The following is a 23,728-nucleotide window of genomic DNA, read 5'->3' as shown; positions in this document are numbered from 1 at the left end:
TTTCGCTAGATAAGACCCTTATTCTTCAGCTGGGATCATGTAGAGTCCTTTGAAGCTGCACTGAAACTGCAGTTTGGACCTTCAACCCATTGACTCCCATTGAAGTCCACTATATGGAGAAAAATTCTGGAATGTTTTCCTCAAAAACCTTAATTTCTTTACTGAAGAAAGAAAGACACAAACTTCTTAAATGACAAGGGGGTAAGTAAATTATCAGGAAAAGTTTATGCTGGAACATGTCAAAACAAACAGCTCGAGGTGTCAGTGATTCTGCCTCTAGAGGACGCTCTTGACAGTAATGACAGTGGACCACCCAGAACCTAAAACAACTGGTTTAGGTGCGGATGTACATCTTAACACAGAAGAAAATATCTGTTGTTACTTCCATTTCAAGACGAGTTGAAACCAGTGGAGCTCCACAAACCACAGTCCAGTCCTGACTAAATGTCATACATGTCTCTGCAGGAAAATAATGGGAGTTACCAGATTTACAGAGTTACCGTTTTCGACAATGTTACCTCATTGGCTCACATCATAGTGATGGTTATGTTTAGTGGTGGGGTCAGGTAAGGGGGATAATTTTTCCTGCATGATTTAGAAACACCCACCAGTTTGCCCAGGTCACCGCCTGATGCATCCTCGATAAAAGAGGCAACGCAAGAACACATCCAGGGATTTGAACAATACTTGGTTAAATGTGAAGAGTGTTTGGGCAACGACTAATGGCGTTTCACAATTTCACAAGAGCAAGTACAGACAAGACCACATATTGAGAAATAGCTTAGTGATAAAGGAGAAGTCCACTTCCAAAACAAAGATTTACATATAATGTACTCACCCCATTGTCATCCAAGATGTTCATATCTTTCTTTTCTTCAGTCGTAAAGAAGTTATGTTTTTTGAAAAAACATTTCAGCATTTTTCTTCATATAATGGACTGTTATGGTTCCCCCATTTTGAACTTCCAAAATGCAGTTTAAATGCGGCTTCAAACAATCCCAAATGCAGTTGTAAATCCCAGCCGAGAAAGAAGGGTCTTATCTAGCGTAACGATGGGTTATTTTCATAAAAATAATACAACTTATTTACTTTTTAATGTAAAACGCTCGTCTTGTCTTACTCTGCCTGGACTGTTTTTTTCCAGTTTATGACAGTTAGGTTTTGTCGAAAAACTCCCATCTTATGTTCTCCCTCGACTTCAAAATCGTCCTATATCGCTGTTTTACCTTTTTTGTTAAGGTTGTTTGATCTTCTTTGCATGTTCACTTTGCAAAGACTTGGTCGGTACTTCTGAAGCGATGTAGGATGATTTTAAAATGATTTTTGAAGTTGAGGGAGAAAATACGATTGGAGTTTTTCGACATACCCTAACTGTCTTGAGCCAGAATACACAGAGTTCAACGAGAGCAAGGCAAGACAAGCGTTTGAGAATAAAACATTTTTTTTTTTTTGAAAATAACAGATCGTTTCACTAGATAACTAGATAGACCCATCTTTCTAGGCTGGGATCGTTTACAACCGCATTTGGGATCGTTTGAAGCAGCATTTAAACTGCATTTTGGAAGTTCAAAATCGGGGCACCATATTAGTCCATTATATGAAGAAAAATGCTGAAATGTTTTCCTCAAAAAACATAATTTCTTTACGACTGAAGAAAGAAAGACGTGGACATCTTGGATGACAATGGGGTGAGTACATTATATGTGAATCTTTGTTTTGGAAGTGGACTTCTCCTTTAAAACAACCGATTTTCTTCAGTTCTCAAATTCCGCAACTGTCGTGCAGTAAATATAAATTTCAGGGGCCTTCCTAATGCAGATTCTTATCAAGGGCCCTTTCATCACATCTTCAGAGTACAGTTAGCATTTTTGACAGTGAAAGCATTTATATTAAAATGACTTCTTTTCTAGTCAGTCAACAGTGTCTGATTGGTCATACGGCACCAATGATACCAAAGATAATGGCGTTAACGGAACAGTCATAATTGACTATGAGATGCAGGGAGAAATTGTAATGATGGCACTTAATAGAGCAATTATGCCCCATTAGGATAACATCTCACCCAATAAGCTCCCATTATCATAAGCAAGCGCAGATGATGATGACAGCATTTGATTACATGTGGGTGGGCCTATATTACACATTCAAGTGAATGTCTATAGAAATGCACTTTTTTACGACTCCCAAAACATTTACACGAACCTGTTGTCTCACTTAGAGGACTAATTTCATAGAGATTTGTAAACAAACAGGTTATGCCAGACAGACAAATTACAGCACGCTAGTTGAGTAATTTGGTTGCATTTATAGTCTCCCTGGTGGCTAGAATTTATGCCAAAGATTTTTCTTAATTAGTATTATATTGTCACTCACAAATGTTTTCGTAACAATATCAAGTATATTACAGCTGTGTTCATAAATGACTTGTGTGGCAAGGAAAGTTCCTTAAGAAGAGGAAGGAAACGACATGTTTTGCGAAAAGTCTGCTGTACGTTTGCACAGATATTGTTGAACTGTTTGTGACAGAATACAAGAGTAGGGATTTACGTCTATAAAGAATCGAGGGATGAAGCAGAAAAAAGAACAGCCACTCTCCCACCACAGTGACTTAGCAAAGACTTGTTTATCCTGGGTTTCTCTTGCATTTCAAGTCATCCGTATCAAAGCCGAGTTCCTGTCACTGTAATGAGACAGTTACGTAACTGAAGTGACATACACATACATCACTGATGCATTCAAAGCAGTGCTGCCTCTGTGTAGGTTATTGCATAATGTGCTGGAGGATGTATGCTCAGGTAAAATACGAAGGTAAGAGAGATGAAATAAGAGCTGCCAAATTAAATCTACAAGCTGTTTTTTAAAATAACAGAAGCCCTTGGTGCCACTTTGATTGTTTCAAGCAAACCGAAAACGAGATGGAAAGATTTGTTTCACCCTGGTTCAGCTCTGTGGTCAAATGAAGCGACTTTAGAGGGCTTAATTAACATTACACACAATCCTTCCAGCAGTGATTATGAAGCAAGTATGTCATCCCGTATTGAAATATGTAGCACTCTCATAAGAATCATTAGTGTCCCACTGATGCATATCAGCCAAGCCAATTAGCCAGATGATTAATACAATCATTCAGAGGAATGAGTCATAATAAATGAATGGAATAAATGAATTTTTCAGATGGTGCTGAAATAATTTCATACTTTGAACATAAATATTATCTTCTTCCCATATGCCTGGTTCCAACTGTTTGTATCTGCTGATCACAAAAGAGTTTTCTGGGTAGAAAATGTTGTTAGGAACAAGCAGATAAAGTAAAATTGCAGATAACTGGGGACTTCCAAACCTTACAGGGATGAATGTGGGGGAAAGATTTTATCACTAGTAGCTTTAAGTGTGCGTTTGGTCAAAAAGACATTTTTTGATGCAGGTTAAAAAGGAAATGTTGACCTGGCTTCCTTCTGCGTGAAACGCTTTTAACCCACACAGAGCAGAGCGAATAATATTGACTGTCAGAATGTACTGTCTGTAATGCAGAATTTATTATTTTCATTTGTCACATGCTCTAGAATGATGATATATCTGTATAGTCACAAAGATGATTGGGAAATGACTTTACATTAGTCAGAATATTGTAAGTCACTCTTTGATGGATATTTTTTCATCTACACGCTACAGAAATTCTCCTACATCTTCTACATTTAGTTTTATATGAAAATTGACTTCTGCCACTGCAGATAAGTGATATCCATGGTCAAATCCCCCCATCATGATTAATTTTTGAACAGGCATTATACTAGATTAGCATTAAAAGTGCTAATCAAAAGTTTGCATCCCCCTTTCAGAATATTACAAATGTTAATTATTTGACCAAAATAAGAGGGATCATACAAAATGCATGTTATTTTTTATTTAGTACTGAAATAAGATATTTCACATAAAAGTTGTTTACATATAGTCCAGAAAGAGAAAATAATAGGTGAAGTTATAAAAAAATCACCCAGTTCAAAAGTTTACATACACTTACACTGTGTTGTTACCTGAATGAGCTGTTTTTTTAGTGATAGTTGCTCATGAGTCCCTTGTTTGTCCTGAACAGTTCAACTGCCTGCTGTTCTTCAGAATAATCCTTCAGGTCCCACCAATTTTTTCCAGCATTTTTGTGTATTTGAACCCTTTCCAAACAATGACTGAATGATTTTGAGATCCATCTTTTCACACTGAGGACAACTGAGGGACTGATATGCAGCTGTTACAGTTAAAATGTACACTAATGCTCCAGAAGGAAACACTTCAAACACTTCATGCATGAAGAGCCAGGGGGGTGAAAACTTTATGAATTTGAAGATCAGGGTAAATTTAACTTATTTTGTCTTCTGGGAAACATGTAAGTATATTCTGTGGCCTCTGAAGGGCAGTACTAAATCAAAAAATATGATATTTAGGCAAAATAAGAACAATGTACACATCTTCATTCTGTTCAAAAGTTTTCACCCTCTGGCTCTTAATGCATTGTTTTTACTGCATTAAAAAAAAAAAAAAAAAAAAAGTCACAGCTGTGGATCATTCAGGTAACAACACAGTATTAAGAATAAACAGGATTTAAACTTTTGAACCGGGTCATTTTATAAATTCTATAAAAATTATATGTAAACATCTTTTATTTCAAATATCTTATTCAGGTTAGTACTAAATAAACAACAAGATGCATTTTGTATGATCACTCTTATTTTGGTAAAATAATAAACATTTTTAATGATTCTGAAGGGGGGGTGCAAAGTTTTGACCTCAACTGTATATACTATTATATTCTTTGGGGGGTTGTAATTCAAACACATACACAAATTTAGGTCATTTCATAACCTAATTTTTTCAAAATGCTCCATGGACACACTTCTTAAACAAAACAAAAAAAAAGCTAATATGACTGTAATTTTAATGACACATTTTAAAAGCAAATTTAAACTGCTTTGCTTTTTGTTTCTATCATGTGCCAAACATACATATTCTGAGTGATCGATTTTAGCTTTAACAATCCTTAGTTATGACGCTGTCATGCACTGTAATCAATCTTGATTGGAAATACAGTACTACTCTACAGATAGGAACAGTCAAAATTAGCTAAAGCAAACGCCATTTTCTTTTTCTATATTCAGATAAAAGTTTGCAATCAGGTCCTGCCATCACAGTGTTGGAAAAAAATCTGTTTTTCTTTAGAAATGTTATCGCAGCAGACACATAGACATAGAGGTCTAACACATTGTGAGCGAGCACCAAAATCCATATCTGCTCTGGGCCATGCCAAAAAACCAGAACGATAGGTAACCTAAGAGTATTCCACAACAGCAGGAGATAGAATTCAATGTTCCATGTCAACAGGGCAGTCAAAGTTCCTATTTTAGGTACCTCACCACAGGTTTCATCTTTTATGAACTTGTTTTTGAGCCAAGAAAGGTCAAAGCTGAACATGTCAGGCCTCCAGTCAACAGAGATCAAATGAACAGTTCCACTCCTCCCTGTGTCCACCGTGTAGTTTCCTGTTTTTACAGGGAATGTACAGTGATGGCACCACCTTTTAAAGAAAACAGCTATGGCTTGCTATTTTTTCCTTTTTAAAGCTCTGCTGTGGTGTCCTCTCACACGATGCCTCTGTTTTTCAGCAGGCAACCAGCTGAGTTTCCTCTCTGTGGCTCTCAGATTATCTGTGTGCATTCTGCTGGACACACATTCAAATGTATCTGCCTTCAAGAACATTGACTTCTTATCACGAAGTGTAAGTATTAGAAACTACTTTACGCACGCCTCTGCTACATTAACAATAATGCAGCAGACTGCCTATAAAACACCGCACATTCACAAGAAAGCTGTTTAGAAATGTCAATGAGATAATAAACTTCAAGCGTTCAGTTATTTTATATGCTGAATGTAAATGTCACACTAGGCCCAGTCAAATAAAACTGACAGGCAAGCGGCATTTATACATTAAAAGATATTCTTGCAGGTGCAGTATAAGATAAGTGGCAAAATATTCGACCACAGGAAGTGGGATTGACCTCTACATGCACTCTGTCTAAGAATGGCCATTTAAAATATTCACAGGAAGTTCTGAGGCTCAACATTAAAAATGAAATTAGACCAGTGAATGGTTCTCAACTGAGGGCCGGGACTCACTAGAGGGCCTCAGTAAAAGGTTTGGAAGCCTGTTTCTGCCAATGAATAAAAAAATAGAAAAAGGTAACTGTGACTTTTTTTTTTTCGTCTGCGAGTTATAAAGTCAGAAGTGTGAGATATAAACTCGCAATTTTAACGTTTTTCTTGGAATTGTGAGTTTATATTAATAAACTCAAAATTGCAAGTTATAAAGTCAGAATTGTAAGATATAAACTTGCAATTACGACTTTTTTTCTCAGAATTGTGTGACAAACTCGAAATTGCAAGTTAAAAAGTCAGAAATGTTCTGGCTTCTCAGAATTGTGTGATATAAACTCGAAATTACGATTGCGAGTTATAAAGTCAGAATTGTGAGATATAAACTTGCAATTATGACTTTTTTCTCAGAATTGCATGATATAAACTCAAAAATTGCGATTGCAGGTCATAAAGTCAGAACTGTGAGATATAAACTAGGAATTTCTAACTTTTTCATAAGAATTGAGTGATATAAACTCGAAATTGCAAGTTATAAAGTCAGAATTGCGAAATATAAACGTGCAATTATGACTTTTCTCTCAGAATTGCATGACATAAACTTAAAAAAATTGCAATTGCGGGTCAAAGTCAGAACTGTGAGATATAAACTAGCAATTTCTAACTTTTTCGTAAGAATTCAGTGATATAAACTTGAAATTGCAAGTTATAAAGTCAGAATTGCGAAATATAACCTCACAATTGCAAGAAAAAAAGTCAGAATTGTGAGATTTGTAACTTTATAATACAAAATTGTGAGTTATGAATTGAGAATTATGAGATATAAACTTTCAATTCTGAGAAAATATCAGTTTCTTTTTCCCCTCGGAATTGGACTTTATTCAGTCCAACTCACAATTACAAATTTATATCTCACAATTCTACAGAAAATCACAAATCACAATCATGAATCACAAAATGAATCGTAATTCAACACTCTTAATTTTTGTTAATAAAGGGGCCTTCAAGAATTAGTTCACTTCCAAAACAAAAATTTACAGATAATTTACTCACCTCTTTGTCATCCAAGATGTTCATGTCTTTCTTCATTCAGTCGATAAGAAATTATGTTTCTTGAGGAAAACATTTCAGGAACTATCTCCATATAGTGGATTTCAATGGTGCCCCCAAGTTTGAACTTCCAAAATGCAGTTTAAATGCAGCTTCAAATGGCTCTAAATGATCCCAGTCGAAAAAGAAGGGTCTTATCTAGCAAAAATTATCAGTCATTTTCGAAACAAATTAAAAATGCATATACTTTTTAACCTCAAATGCTTGTCTTGTCTCATCTCTACGATGCAAATGCGTAGTCTGTGTAATCCGGGTCAATACAGTTAGGGTATGTCGAAAAACTCCCATCTCGTTTTCTTCTTCAACTTCAACATCGTCCTACATTGCTATTTTACCTTTTTTTTTGGTAAAGGGCATTTGATTCGATTGATTCGATCGATTTTGAAGTTGGGGAAAAAAACGAGTTGGGAGTTTTTCAACATAATCTAATTGTCTTGAACGGGAAAAACCACTATATGGAGATTCCTGAAACGTTTTCCTCAAGAAACATAATTTCTTTTTGACTGAAGAAAGAAAGATGTGAACATCTTGGATGACAAGGGGGTGAGTAAATTATCTTTAAATTTTTGTTCTGGAAGTGAACTACTCCTTTCAGATATTGCGTTGGACAATGGGGGGCCTTCGAGTCAAAAAGATTGACAACCAAAGAACTAGAGGGAACCCTTTGTTGATAACGACAGGATCTCAAAGTTAACATCCCATAATACACCCACAAATGTTGTTTTATGAGCTCATTATCTTAGAGGCAATTGTAAAGTGTTGTTGCATTATATAACAAAAATGAACTAAGTGACAGTTTTTTTAAAAGAAATATAGCACAATTACTCTTTGGACACTTGGTTGAAATACTTTGCTAAGACACCTGTGTAAACCTGAAAATTCATTAAAATCACCGCAACTGCTGGTAATAAGACATTGCTTAAAAAGTATCCAGTGTATTACATTTTTTTATTTGACTTAGTAATTCAGCTACTGTGGATCTCCACTGAACACACCTCTTGGGTCCCATTTTCAGCCTTTGTGTGTTTTTAATACTAAAATAAGGTGTGTGAACATTTACAAGATATCAATCTGGAAATCAATACACCAGGTTTTCAATGCGTGACTTTTTCCTCTCACAGAAAAAGTATGAAGTCTATGAAACTTTTTTAATTATTCCACATTGCTTCCTTTTGATGACATTCAGACTTTGTACTCTAAGCTTAAACTCAGTTCCAGGTGTGAGAATAGAGCTATCTCCTCAACACAGCTGCTGTGCGTCTCCCAAAACACCAAAATCTCACATTCTAATCTTTGAGCCATCACTAATGACAACTAATCTGAAAATGTGACCGCCAGGCAGGCTGTGGCTGAAAGGAGATAAGGAGGTTGAAAGTAAGACAGAGACAACCTGGTTGCATGAAGTGACAACAAGGACAAACGACCGATGGAAGTGACTTAATCAAAGCCGAGTTAACACACCCATAGCATTAATCACAAGTTCAAAGTAGCTGAAATAACACCAGGAAGCTTGTAATGACTTGTCCTGTGTTTGCTTCACTGGACCGCTTGTATCCCTCCTCTGCTACAGCACTGGCATCCAGAACTCATGAGGAGAGAGCCGTAACCCTGCAGCTTTATTGCTCTGGTGGCTATTGAAAATGAGTGTGGTGAGAGTTATAAAGCCGGTTGGAACTTAAATATTCCAGCTCTGACAAGGCGTATGGGGCCTCTTTGGGCAAACTGGTGCATAAAACTGTGGCGGTGCTGTACCGAAGCATTCTCTTGAGCATCCTTTAACACTGCTGCACTGTGAAAGGATAAAGTGTCTAAGCTACTACCTGCTTTGTGCTAATATTTTAGGATATTTGTCAATGAAGAGAAGCCCTTTTTTCTTTTTTGTGTGACTTGGGCTTTCAATGTGACTTATATGATGCACTTATCGCAGTGCCAGACGATGAAAGTTGATTGAGGTGCAGGTTCAGGGACAGAACTGAATTACGGCTACCAAACCACTGCATTGATCTGTTTCACAGCTCACTTAGCCTGTTATTCAATCTGTTCCAGTGTGCTTCTATCAGCTTAGCGATCCCATATACTCGAGCTGATCCGGCCCACCGCACTGTCAGACCCCCATCGCCTCAGGTTAATGACAGACTCTGAAGGATGCAATGACAAACCTCTATTTCACTTCCCTCAACTGTCTTTCTTACGTTTGACTTGTCACCGTTTTCTTAATGTCTTCTCATCACTGATTCTTTTTGGTCTCTTCTAACCATTGGACCCTTTTTCTCAAGATGTGGTCATATTAGACTCTGTGGTCAGTTCAGTTCCATTATACACTTAGGAATCAAAGAGATCGGTAATCTGACCTGCACATTCATATAGTTAAAATGTTTGAGTCATGTTGTGGATCTAATCATCACAGATTGACTTCCTGTATGACTTAATATGAAATATATAAACTTCAAAGCTAGATGGATTGCAGTGCCACAGGAATGAGAGGTCTATTATGGAAGCCCATTTCTGCTACTCAATAAAAATAAGAACAGATAATTGTGACTTTTTATCTTAAAATTCTGACTTGTTTCTCAGAGTTTCGTAACACAAACTCGCACTTCTTACTTTTTTTCTCAGGACTGTGTGATGTAAACTTGAAATGAGATTTGAACTTACAATTCTGAGAAAAAAAGTCAGAACTTCTCAGAACTGAGAAAATATCTTTGGACTTCATAACTGACTAATTGCAAGTTTAAATGTCACAATTCTGAGAAACAATTGCGCAAAAAAGTCAGAATTGCGAGATATAAATTCACAATTGCAAGAAAAAAAGTCAGAATCAGAACTCACACTTCTGACTTTTTTTTCAAAATTGCATAATATAAATTCGAAATTGCAAGTTAGAAAGTCAGAATTATGAGATCTAAACTCATTTCTCATAACTGCACATTTATATCTTGCAATTCTGACTTTATAACTCACAATTGCATGTTTATATCTCACAACTGCGAGAAAAATTGTTCTTGCATTGTGAATTGTGAGAAATAAACTCGCAATTGCGAGTTAAAGTCCAAAACATATCAGGAAAAAAACCTGGTATGTTTTCATTATTGCGAGTATATATCTTACAATTCTGACTTAACTTGCAATTGCGTGTTATAAAGTCAGAATTACGAGATATGGAATTGCGACTATTTTTTTTTTAATCGCAAGCTTATATCTCAGAATTGCGAGTTTATTGCTTGCCATTATGACTTTATAACACGCAATTGCGAGTTTGTAATTGCAATTCTGAGAAAAAAGTCTGAATTGCAAGATATACACAATAGTGAGATAAAAAGTTGCAATTACCTTTTTTTTTTATTCAGTGCATGGCAGAAACATGCTTCCATAGTATATGGTAGATTTTAACATCTAAAAATTTTTATTTATTATTTGTGATCTATTTTTTATTAACAACTTCAAACTCCCTAGAGTGGTGGTTCTCAATCTTTGTGCCTCCAGGGCATCCCAGTGTCTACAACAAGTATTTTAGTATAAAGTAAGTAAGTATAACTTACAGTTTTATTTATTTAGGTCCCACTTTATATTAAGTGGCCTTAACTACTACGTACTTGCATTGAAATTAATAAGTTGATACAATGTACTTATTGTGTACATGCATTTACACTGTACTTAGATTTTAAAAATACCTGTATGTAATTACATCTATAATTCATTTCTGTAATTACATTCATAATTACACTGTTGACCCATCCCTTACACCTTACTAGGCATCACTAGGAAAATGTATTATAAAAAGTTTATTCTAAAAATAACTCCCATGGAGCTAAGATTTTATTAATTTCCATGACGTTTCCAGGTATAGAAATCACACTTTTACAACTAGGCTTTTATATTCCAGTTTTTCATATTTCCTGGATCATGAAAGGGAAAGAAAAGGGGGTAATTTAAAATATGAAATATTTTAGTTTTACGGACTGATTTTAATGTCTTTTTTGTCGTATTTTAAAAAAATACGGTTTTAAAGTTGACTAAGATCCACAGGTTGAAAACCTCTGTCCTAGTGCCTGACATCATATACTGTTGCTGTTTTTATTTGCGGTGTCCAAATAATTTTGCATTTTCAAAGCCTACTGTGACAAAATATTCTATTTCACGATCAGACCCACACTGAATCCACACCATCCATCATTAAAAAAATCTCTAAGCATTCTTTGCCATTGTTGTTTTGTTTTATTTGGTATTTTGACTATAATGACGATAAGAGTGCATTACTGTTATTAGTCATTAGTATGAATGAAAGTCATTACTATGTTCAGCACGTTTTGTCATGTTTAAATCCATTCTGTGGAATTTCACAATTTCCAAAAATCTGAAAGAGGTCTCTGCAGATTCAATCTGGGTCTGCTCATGATCACTTTGCCTCTTCATGCCAGATGTGCTGGCTATGTGAGCTTTTTTCCCATGTGAAGTACTAGAATGACAACTGTTGGTGGAATACTGTGGAGTTTTCCATGCTGGTGTTTCTCCCACACAGGTGCTGATTTGTAGGGTCTCCGTACGTAGTGCAATACCCTGATTAGCTCCTGGCTCTGTTCCACAGCCCAGGCGCTTTATAACCCACTCCTCACACATGTTCCCACTCACACATTCATCAGTCATCATGTGTTAGCCGTGAATGAGCACTCTGGAGTGATTAATGCAAATGCAGCATTGATCTGAGCTCTGCTCTCAGCTGCAGGAGTGCAGCCACTCTTTACCTGCAGAACGACTCACCCGGCCTCTGAGACTCCAGAGAGAATGAAAGGTCACTCTCATTAGTTTGGACTCACCGGAGACAAAACTCCATGGTGGCCGGGCATACAAAAGCACCATGGTGGCCAAATATGCTAACATTTCATTAATGTGATTAATGGATATGCAATGTTTAAAAAAAAAAAAAGTTAAGACTGTATTATAGTATTATAGTATAATTCTATATATCTTTTTGTTAACACAAATAAGGGATTCGTTGAAGTTTCCTGATAATTTACTCATCCCTATGTCATCCAAGATGTTCATGTCTTTCTTAAATTGAAAAGAAATGAAGGTTTTTGAGGAAAACTTTCCAGGGATTTTCTCTGTATAATGGACTTTAATGGTGGCCAATGGGTTGAAGGTCCAAACTGCAGTTTCAATGCAGCTTCAAATGGCTCTACATGATCCCAGACGAGGAATAAAGATCTTATCTAGCTAAATGTTCGGTCTTTTTGTAAAAAAAAAAAAAAAAATCATACTTTTTAACCACAAATGCTCATCTTGCACTAGCTCTGCAATCCACATCTACGATTTCATGCATTACGTAACCATGTTGGAAAGGTCATGCGTGGTTAGTTCTTAATCTGCAAACTTTGGTTCAAAGAAGGCCAATTTCAAAACCGTCCTACATCATTGTTTTACCATTTTTTTTTCGCATAACCTTGCAACTTGACTACATAACGTGAAGTTGAGCTAGCGCAAGATGAGCAGTTGTGGTTAAAAAGTTTTTTTTTTTTTTAGAAAATAACCAATCATTTTGCTAGATAAGACCCTTGTTCCTCGACTTGGATTGTGTAGAGCCCTTTGAAGCAGCATTGAAACTGCAATTTGGACCTTCAACCCATCGATCCCCATTGAAGTCCATTATATAAAAATCCTGTAATGTTTTCCTTAAAAACCAACTAAAGAAAGAAAGACCTGAACATCTTGGATGACATTGTGGTGAGTAAATGATCAGTAATTTTTTATTCTTAAAGTGAAATAATCCTTTAATGCATTTATTTCATTAATTTTGTTCTGTATGATTTCTAAAAGTATATATTATAATATTGTTAGTCTATTTTTAAAATATATTATTTAATTTTTACAGATTTGCATTCCACAAAAAATATTAAGCAAGAAAACTGTTTTCAACATTAATAAAAATGATTAAAAAAAATGATTAAAAAAGAGCAGCAAATTAGCATATTACAATGGTTTCTGAATGTTAATGTGACAGTGAAGACTAGAGCAATTACATTTCACATATTAAGCATATAAATTAGAAAACAACTCAAAGTATTTGTCATTTTATAACTGCATTTACTTTTACAGATTATGCATTTCTCTATATTAATACATCAACTATTTTAACTAAATGACACTTCTAAATATACTGTAAATAAAAAGTATTTTGGTTTATTCAAGTGGACGCACACACAGACAGACAAGGTCGGATGAACGATTAAGCATTAGGAAATGCAAGAAAGCCTTGTAATTCTTATTCCATCCTTCAAACAGGTTGCTATGACAACCAGGTCCCATCAGTGTGATGGATTGATCTGTGATGGACAAGTTGTGACCCCTCAGGGCATGACATAATCAGCACAGGATGGAAGGGGGAGAGTGACAGAGAAGAGCTCGGTGATGATAAGTCATCTGGCCACAAATGCACTGAAGATTACCTATTCACTAGAGTAAATCACACTCTTACCATGTCCAGAGTTTGGAAGGAGAAATAACAGGAAGGAAATGGACCTAAATAATGAACCGCTTCGGTGATAGAGGCATTGACTGTGTAGCAGACTACATCAAGCGCACAGATGATTTTTGAAGCTGTTGCGCACTTTGAGCAAAAGGACACACAGGAGGAAAGAGTTTGATCCTCAGCCGTAGCCTTTTGCCCTTCACACTGTATCGCAGTTGGAAAACTAAAAAGAGTGCTTGCAGTGCCAAAAGGTCACCTGCTAGCAAGCCAAGGACAAGACGACTGGAAGAATAATCTCATAGAGGAACGCAGAGACCCTTATAGGTATAGACCTGTATAAAAAAAAGGAAAGCCATAATCCCCTTGGGAAAGTACCCCACTTGCTTTTCCCTATAAACCGCGGTCATGCCTGGCAGACTGACTGCTGAGACAGCAGGGACATGTACAGGTTTAAATTTTCATCACATGGGCCAGCACATCATTCCATCCCAGTTTATTTCTTTGAGATTGCTTCGCCCCCTCCAGTGAAACCACAGCCGGCCTCTTCTGAGACTTGCCCAGGGAATTTACAGTCAGGTGATTCTCCATAGGATGGTCCTGGCTGATTGTAGTAATCATCCTTTTTACCTAGAATCCATTGCTCGGTAAGTAGTCCTCACAGTACGTTCAGTAAATATTTTCAGAGCTGGATGTTCCCCCCGTTCATGCTAGTGTTGAACACAGGGGGGCAGTCAGACGCTTACAGTGTCATCTAAAGCTCACAGATAGGAAAATGTTCTTGAGTGATTTTCTCAGTGAATGTAAAAGCAAAACATGCTGGGAGCCTTTTGGTTCTTTACTCTGGCATTTTAGGGGATATATAAAGGGCCAGCACTCGGAAATGTCCCAACATGCCTCGGGACTAGTTAAAGAAAATCAGCGAAGTGGGTGATGACTGTAAATTGAGAAAACAAAAGCACAGCACTACATGTAAGACAGTATTATCATTTGTAATAGCAGAAATATAAGCAAGTAGACAGAGGAATATCTATGCAGAAAGCTGGACAAAAAGGTTGAAGGTCTAGTTCACCCAAAAATGTAAATTCTGTCATTAATTACACACCCTTTTGTCGTTCCAAACATGTAAGACCTTCGTTCAGCTTCAGAACACAAATTAAGATGTTTTTGATGAAATCCAAGAGCTACCACATTCAAGGCCCAGAAAGGTGGTAAAGACATTGTTAATAAAATACAATGTAAAATACAGTGAAAAAAAAAAATGTCTGGGCCTTGAATGTGGTAGTTGCATCAAAAAGCTCTTGGATTTAATCAAAAATATCTTAAAGGGGCCATATGATGTGATTTCATGCTTTCCATTGTCTTTGGTGTGTTACAAGTTGTTTGTGCATATATAAGATCTGTAAAGTTGCAAAGATTAAAGTCTCAAACCCAAAGAGATATTTTTTTTAAAAAGTTAAGACTCAGCCACGCCTTGCTCATTCCATCACACCCCCACATGTCTATGTCACGGTGTGGGAAGATTTGCATAATACCGCCCAAATGTATACTCAAACAAAGAAGGCGCAACTTTTATTCTCACTGTAGTATTGTTGCAGCCATCTGCATGTTGTGGAGATGCTGTGTGTTTCGTTGTTTAGCCTTCCAAATGAGTACACAACTAGAAATCAGTGGTTAAGTTGTATTTACAACACTGTTCCAGAACAGTACAATGCAAATATTCAAGTATGTGCAGCGTTTTTTACGTTGGATTGTTTCCTGAACCTGGAAGAGTACCCTACAATTCCGGCTGTGCACACTATAAAGTGGGGCAGTTCCAACTTTGCAGTCTGGAGCTTCTGACTCACAGCCTGTAAGTACATTTTCATATTTAAAGAATTTGCTACTGGCTAATCAAGCATGAGTTTTGAGCAGTGTAGAGTAGTGCTTGTTTGTTGTTTCTATGATAACAAATGCAGACATGGTGTTATGTTTACGCAATGCAACACAAAGCAATGCATGAAAAGTCAGTATGAGTCATTATAATCAGTAATTATGTCCTCACTGGATGCAATAAATGACTCATTCATAATGTATTTTATTGTTTTTGTCTTGTTGTCGTGCCAGGACACGGCATTACAACATGGTAAGGGCTGTAACATTTCCGTCAAACGGTTGAGGTATTCGGCCAGTCACAATGCACTGAATAGCTGGCTAATCAGAGCACAGTGTGCTTTTCAGAACGATGAGCTTTGTAAAAATCAACGCATTTCAGAAAGCAACAATAGTGTACAGTATATGGAAAATAATGTGATTTTTAAATCTCAAACCACGCAAATACATTGCATTACACCAAATATAGAAAATAATGTTCGTTTTAGCAACATCTTACGACCCCTTGAAATTGGTTTCCGACGATAAATTAAGGTCTTTTGGGTGAGTAATTAATGACGGAATTTTCATTTTTGGGTGAACTATCTCTTTAAAGGGTGAAAACAAGTCATTAGTTTCAGACAATCATGTGTTTTTCAGGTTTTCAGAATTATTGTAGTGATAAAAACACCCACATATACTCAGAAGTGAAGTGTTGTGCCAAAAGGAAAACCAAAACCACACAGCAGACTAAATAATGCTATGGTTAGCTTTCCCAATAAATATTTGATATCACATGCCTTTGCCTAGTCCTGACGCAGAGATCATAATGTGACTTTAAGCCATGTGACCTTAGATACTGAATACTGTGATGGCCTGGAGAAAATCAGATGCATGATTTGCTTTCGCTAGGTTTATATGAGAATTTCACTGAACATTGAATATTGCAATAACATTTACCATGGCTTTCAGACCTTATGAAAATTGTGCTCACTATATTTCAACCAAGATATCAAGCCTGTAAAGAGAAAATTCTGTCATTAATTACTCACCCTCATGTCGTTCCAACCCTGTAAGATATTTATGATAAAATCCGAGAGCTCTCTGACCCTGCATAGACAGTAACACAACCGACACATTCAAGGCTCAGAAAGGTAGTAAGGCCAATGTTAAAATTGTCCATGTGACATTTGTGGTTCAACCATAATGAAGCTTAGCTTATGAAGCTAAGAGAATAAGTTTTGTGCGCAAAAACAACAAAATAACAACTCTATTGAACAATTTCCTGTCAGTCTTGCACGCGCATTCATGAGAGTACCACGACATATGCAGCATTCTGGTCCTAGTGGTACTTGTGAACATGCACTGAAGACACAGAAGAGAAGATTTTTTTTTTTTTTTTCGCACAAAAAGTATTCTCGTACCTTTATAACATTACGGTTGAACCACTGGACTATTTTAATGACATCTTTACTACCTTTCTGGGTCTTGAACGTGTCAGTTGCACCGCTGTCTGTGCAGGGTCTTACGGATTTGGAACGTCATGAGGGTGAGTATTTAAAGACAGAATTTTCATTTTTGTGTGAGCTATTTATTTAATCTGCCCCAATATTGATTTTAAAATATTTTTACATGTTTTCAGCTCATTTTATTTACTTATATTTCTTCATATTTTTAAAATATATTTTGGCTGTGGAAAACAAATTCCATATGAGCACTCTTTAAACTCTTCTTCCTGGAGATCTGCAACATAAGGATTTGTTTTTAATACATAGCGTGACCCACTGTTATGTGATCATAATGATGTGAAATTGAGATAAATCTCTCCATTCTACAATCCAATTTGTTTTCCATTGACGAGCTAGAATGGATTTAGACTGCCATTACACTTTTTAATTTAAATTCTTTCCATGAGGCAAACTTATGGAGTCTGGTATTGACAGCATCATTGTGTGCTAAAAGTGGCCTGAGATTCTTTCATCTTGCTTTTGTTGAATTCACAGCCTCTGCAGGGGTATCTTACAGCTTAATCTGACTGTCTGGACCCAGACTTGATTGTCTAAGCTGACAAACAATTTAACTCTGTCTGAGGCAGCAGAGAAGAAAATGTCCTTGCACATTTTACAGCTTTACCACATCTTATCTTCAGGCTTGTAATTAGATTCTAAGAAAGCAGCTATTTATTCTGTCCATGCATTAAAGGCTAGCTAGTCTTCCGAATACCTTTTATGAAGAAAGCCAGATTGGATATAGTTTGTCCATCCTTGTTTTTTTAGTGAATCCTTCATAAAACTGAATTAAACCATGCTTGTCTTGTTATGCTTTGTTAAAATCATTGTTGCATTAGCTAAATTCACTTGTCATCTTTAAATATCAAGCGCCATCTAAGACGATTGAACAATGCAATAAATATTCTAAAAGGGATAGTTCCAAAAATTATGTTAAGTTATTCCAAATCTGTATGAGTTTTATTCTTCTATTAACCACAAACAGTTGATAGTAGACTTCCATATTACTGAAAAAAATTCTATGTAAGTCAGTAGCCGTCAGCTCTTTGGTTACCAACATTCTTATAAATATCTTCTTTCGTGCCAAACAAAAGAAAGAAACTCGTACAGGTTTGGAACAATTTGAGGGTGAGATGACAGAATTGCAATATTTATATAATATTAAAAACCTCTAAAATGATTGGATGATCTACAGTATTTGGATTAAATTGTTACGTTCCAGTGCATAAGGGAGGGACTGGAAACCACATTTTTGTTAGCCAACTAGTAGAGCAGGCCTTTCCCAAAACAAGTGAGTGAAATCTACACCCATCCCCAAAATAAACCTTGAAATCTGTTGTAATCAAACAGTGCGTGACTGAATCAGACACTGTAGCTTTACAGTCCAGCACTGCTGCCTTTAAAGAACTCCACTTCCAGAACAAAGATTCACATATAATGTACTCACCCTCTTGACATCCAAGATGTTCATGTCTTTCTTTCTTCAGCCGTAAAGAAATTATGTTTTTTGAGGGAAACATTTCAGGATTTTTCTCCATATAATGGACTGCTATGGTGCCCCGATTTTAAACTTCCAAAATATAGTTTAAATGCAGGTTCAAATGATCCCAAATATGGTTGTAAATGATCCCAACCGAGGAAGACGGGTCTTATCTAGTGAAACAATCGGTTATTTTCATTAAAAAAAATACAATTTAAATACTTTTTAATCTCAAATGCTCCTCTTGTCTTGCTCTCCCTGAACTCCGTGTATTCTGGCTCAAGACTGTTAGGGTATGTTGAAAAACTCCAATCGTATTTTCTCCCTCAACTTCAAAATTCATTTCAAAATCATCCTACATCACTGCAGAAGTACCGACCCAGTCTTTGCAAAGTGAACATGCAAAGAAGATCAAACACCCTTAACAAAAAAGGTAAAACAGCGATATAGAGCGATTTTGAAGTTCAGGGAGAACATGATATGGGAGTTTTTCGTCATACCCTAACTGTCATGAACCGGAAAAAAGTTCAGGCAGAGCGAGACAAGGCGAGCATTTGACATTAGAAAATATATAAATTGTATTATTTTTATGAAAATAACTGATCGTTACACTAGATAAAACCCTTCTTCCTTGGCTGGGATTGTTTACAACCGCATTTGGGATCGTTTGAAGCTATGTTTAAACTACATTTCGAAAGTTCAAACTCGGGGCACCATATCAGTCCATTATATGGGAAAAAATCCTGAATTTCTTTACGACTGAAGAAAGAAAGACATGAACATCTTGGATGACAAGGGATGAGTCAGTTTTTGTTAATTAATCCTACCCACCATCAAGAAGCAACACATATTCTTTCCGGAAAGAATATGATTACCAAATTGCTAAAAATATTATTTTTAGTTTATTTATTGGCATCTACTCTTTCAGAATAAAAGTACAAAAGCTGTCACTGGGTCAGTACCCACCCGGTACCTTTTCAAAAGGGACACTTTTGTACCTTTTAGGTTTTAATATGTACACTTTAGGTACTTAAAGTATATAAAGTATGCACTTTTATGCTACCAATATGGACCCTTAAAGTACCAAGTGAATCCTTTAAAAAGAGAATCGCCCCAGTGTGTATGGTTCTATGAAGAACGTTTAACACCCATGGAAACTTTCCATTGCACGAAAGGTTCATTACAGTTAGGGTTGCCAGGTTTTTACAACAAAACCTGTGCAATTACTACTCAAAACTAGCCCAAACGCGTTTCAAGGGGGGTAAAAATTACGTTTGAGTTGGAAAAATACACTTTTTTTGGAAGGGTTCTCCTGGCCATTATTTTTTGGGTTGCTTTAACCCACGGACATTAAAAACAACCCGCGGCAACAGTGTTAAAGTAGCCCAATTCCGCGGGAAAACTGTGGACCTGGCAACAATGTTTACAATGGAAAATCGTTCTTTACATTATTTTAAAAAACATGGTTGTTCGCTAAAGGATGCTTTAGGGAACCCAAAATGCTTCTTATATGGCATCACTGCGAAAAACCCTTTTTGGAACCTTTATTTTTAAGAATGTGGGATGAAGTATCTGAAAATGTGCTGGCCTGATAAATTATTCGTCCCCTGTGGCTGGGTCAGTTTGAAAGACAAAACTTAAAAACAGGAGGTTACGGACAGGTCCAACTCTTTATAGGCCCAGTCAACGTGAAGGAATGCACAGCCTCTGGCCATTTGAGGAAATGCATTACCAAGCCAACAGGATCACACTTTCATTGAGTAGTAAAAGTTAGGTGGCTTTAACTTCCTTTTCAGATGGTATCACTTTTACACTTCCCTTTACATACATTGTTGTTAAGAACAATAACTACCAAGCGCTGCTGTATACAAGCGTGGAAACAAGACAATATTAACACTCATAAATAATGATGTCACTGCATAATAAACACAAGCAATAACAAAGGAAACATGTGAGTCAGCTTTAAATAACTATAAGTCAATGACAATGAGTGAGAGGCTAAACTGTATATACAAGCTTTATAAGTTTAAAGGGACAGGAGATTTGCATTAAAAGTTATGCTTCTGCCATAAACATAATAAAGCTTAGCTGCAGTTTAGTTTAAGCTGATTCTTCAGTGAAACACTAAGGTGGGCTGCAACCTTCTCTTTATGCACTGCCAGGACAGTTAATATAATCAGAACTCTCATCACCAATGATAGGCATGACTGCTTACATTCATCTCAGCAGTTTTTCTCTTGAATATAACCACTCAAAGTGTGTCATCGCTCACGATTAATGGGACCATAAAATCCTGCTGAGTTGGACGGTTCTACTGGTCATTGAAATGTGTTTTACCTGCAATACATCTCGCTATCATCTAAAATAATCACTGTGGACAGTGTAGACGCTGGTGGCCGTGTCAAAAAGAAGTAGCACACCTCATATTTTTGATCACTGTCTAAGGCTATTTCAGATGCATGGTGGGCTGAAGAGGCAGACGAGTCAAAATACTGCAATTTCAGCTTCATAGAGCAGGTATTATCCTTAATGACAGCGATGTGTCCAAAGGTGTTTGTGTCAAATGGTGATCTGAACTCGCACTGCATCAAATTCGTATGCGTATTGTAAATTTTAGAAGTTCATGTGGACTTCTTGAAGTCAGTAAGGAGTCTCTTATGCTCATCACGACTGCATTTATTTGACTAATATTATTACAATTTTTTATGGAAGCCTGTTTACGCCACTGAATAAAAAATAAAAATAGGTAATTGCGACTTTATCTCACAATTCTGACTTTTTTTCTCACAGCTGCAAGTTTACATCTCACAATTCAAAATTTTTATCTCAGAATTGTGAGATACAAACTCACAATTGCATGTAATAAAGTCAGAATTGGGACTTTTTTCTCACAATTGCAAAAAATAGTCAATTGTGAGTTTGTATCTCGCAATTCTGACTTTTTTTCACAGAATTGTGAGATATAAACTTGCGAGTTGTGAGTTATAAAGAGTCCAGTTTTGAGGATAAAAAGACCAATATTTTCTCAGAAATGTGAGTTTTTAGAATTAGAACTCGCAGTTGCATGTTATAAAGTCAGAACTGTGAGAAATAAACTCGCAATTCCTAGAAATAAAGTCGTGATTTTATTTCTCTGAATTGTAATTCTGACAATAATAACTCGCAACTGGGAGTTTATATCACACAATTCTGAGAAAATAAAGTCAGAATTGTGAGCTTATATCTTGCAATTCTGACTAAAAAAAAGAATTTCAAGACATAAACTTGTAATTGCAAGAAAAAAAAGTCAAAATTGTGAGATAAAAAGTCACAACTACCTTTTTTATTTTTTATTCAGTGGCAGAAATGGGCTTCCATACTTTTTTAGAATCTTAGATGAATAGAAAGTTCAGACACCTTTCTAATATAAATGTTTAAATGTCATTTTTGATCAATTTAATGAATCATTCTGAATAAAACTATTAATTTATTTAAAAAAAACAACAAACAAAAACTTACTGACCCCAAATTTTTGAATGGTAATATATATAAATCTAAATTCTTTCATCATTTACTTCCTGTCATGTTGTTCCACACCTGTTTGACTTTCTTTATTCTGTGCAACACAAAAGGAAATGTTAGGCAGAATGACAGTCTCTGTCATCAAACACTTTCATTCAATCTTTTTTTCTTCCTACAATAAAATCGAAAGAAGACTGCCAATATGCTGAACATCATCTCTTGTGTTCTACTAAAGATAAAAGGTGAGACAGGTGTGGAACAACATGAGCGTGAGAAAAAAAAATCTATTGTATTTTTTTTTGTAAACTACGCCTTTTAAGGTTTTTGAACTCTCCTTATTCTTTATTACTATGTAATGGGTATTGTTTGAAATTAACTTTTACTGCTTTTAATTAGAGTTTAGCCCTGATCATTTCTAAACCACAGTCACTGTCTTCATTGTGTAACAGGCCCTGAGATGAATTGATTTAATGGTTTAGTTGAATGCACAAACCTTCAGAGTTCCTGGCTCTGCCAGCTCACGCGCCTGCCTGTTCAGTTGGTTCGCAATGATTTGACATCGCTGACACAGACTTCCCCTCCCGTGCTTGTTCTCAGAATAACTTAACTCCGTTACGGACACTGAACCGGCACCCTCCGGGTTTGGCCGGCTGCCGCATTGCACTTCCTCTGCAGAATGAAGCCTTTTCCTAGGATTGAGTGCTGGATTCTGCACCGATTCACTGGCTGCTGATACTTCAACAACCTTAAGTGAGAAGAGAGCAGAAAATAATTCAAACTGAGAGATGAATTAAAAGTAGCTGATAACTGTATGGTCAATATGGTCCTCACAAAAACAAGACTGTACTGCTGAATTGTACATTGCAACATAGTTTGCTGGTCTTATCAGGTTTACCAAGCTGGTCTTCAGTCTTTTTGACCAGCTGAAAGACTTTGAAAACCAGCTTAAAGACCAGCTAAGACCAAGTTTTCCTAGTTTTCCTAGTCCCTTAGCCTTTTTCCAGTGTTCATGAATCAATAATTAAATACTAAGAATTTACATAACAATAAAATAATCTACAAACTTAAATCATACTATAACTCACCGTGAACCTCCTGAAATCTGGACTGCGTCCTGCACCTTGAACCCAATAATGAGAGCGCATGTTTCTGTTTTAAATATCCCCGCGTGCCCGTTTGATGTCTCCAGACTCACTGTGAGATTCGCATATTATCCATTTGATTTCATGAATGTTAACTCATAACTTTATGTACGCCTTTAAAGTTTCGTTTTTTCCAGTCTTGCGAGTTGTTGCGCTTCTCAATCCCACGTTGACGATAAATGAATTTAAATAAGCTCTCAAAGTTAGACTGTTATTGAATCTCTGGGGGGCGGAGCACAGCCACTGCTCACACCGCGCGCTTCTGACTCTGATTCACATTAAAGGCGCATCGCTCTCTTGTGAGAAGGGGAGAAATGTAACCTGTTTTCATTGACAATACGGTGGTGTAGGCAGAATAAACGTACGCAGACGTATCGAGACGCACTTTTTCATTTACTGCCATAGATAGCTGAGTGAAATACTTTGGAAAAACTCTCTAATCTCGTTATTTTCCTGTCAGAACGTATAAAACTCATACATCTGTCAGACACAACAGAGACGTTTTAATGTCTATTAACATACAGAGCTAATA

The 23,728-nt window shown here is 36.4% G+C and overlaps 1 protein-coding gene across 1 annotated transcript in view; it reads right to left on the bottom strand.

Annotated features, from left to right (window-relative positions):
* Positions 1–23,344, bottom strand: part of kif26aa (kinesin family member 26Aa) — a 93,466-nt gene extending 70,122 nt beyond the window's left edge. Inside the window, 2 exon segments of the mRNA XM_051139398.1 lie at positions 22,548–22,799; positions 23,140–23,344. Of these exon segments, the coding sequence (XP_050995355.1) occupies positions 22,548–22,799; positions 23,140–23,199 (312 nt within the window). The 5' untranslated portion in view covers positions 23,200–23,344.
* Positions 23,345–23,728: the final 384 nt, after the last annotated feature.

The sequence above is a fragment of the Labeo rohita genome, chromosome 20, assembly GCF_022985175.1.
Source record: "Labeo rohita strain BAU-BD-2019 chromosome 20, IGBB_LRoh.1.0, whole genome shotgun sequence".
Taxonomy (NCBI): Eukaryota; Metazoa; Chordata; class Actinopteri; order Cypriniformes; family Cyprinidae; genus Labeo; species Labeo rohita.
The sequence above is the reverse complement of the archived record's forward strand: the minus strand, read 5'-3'. Positions and strand labels throughout refer to the sequence as shown.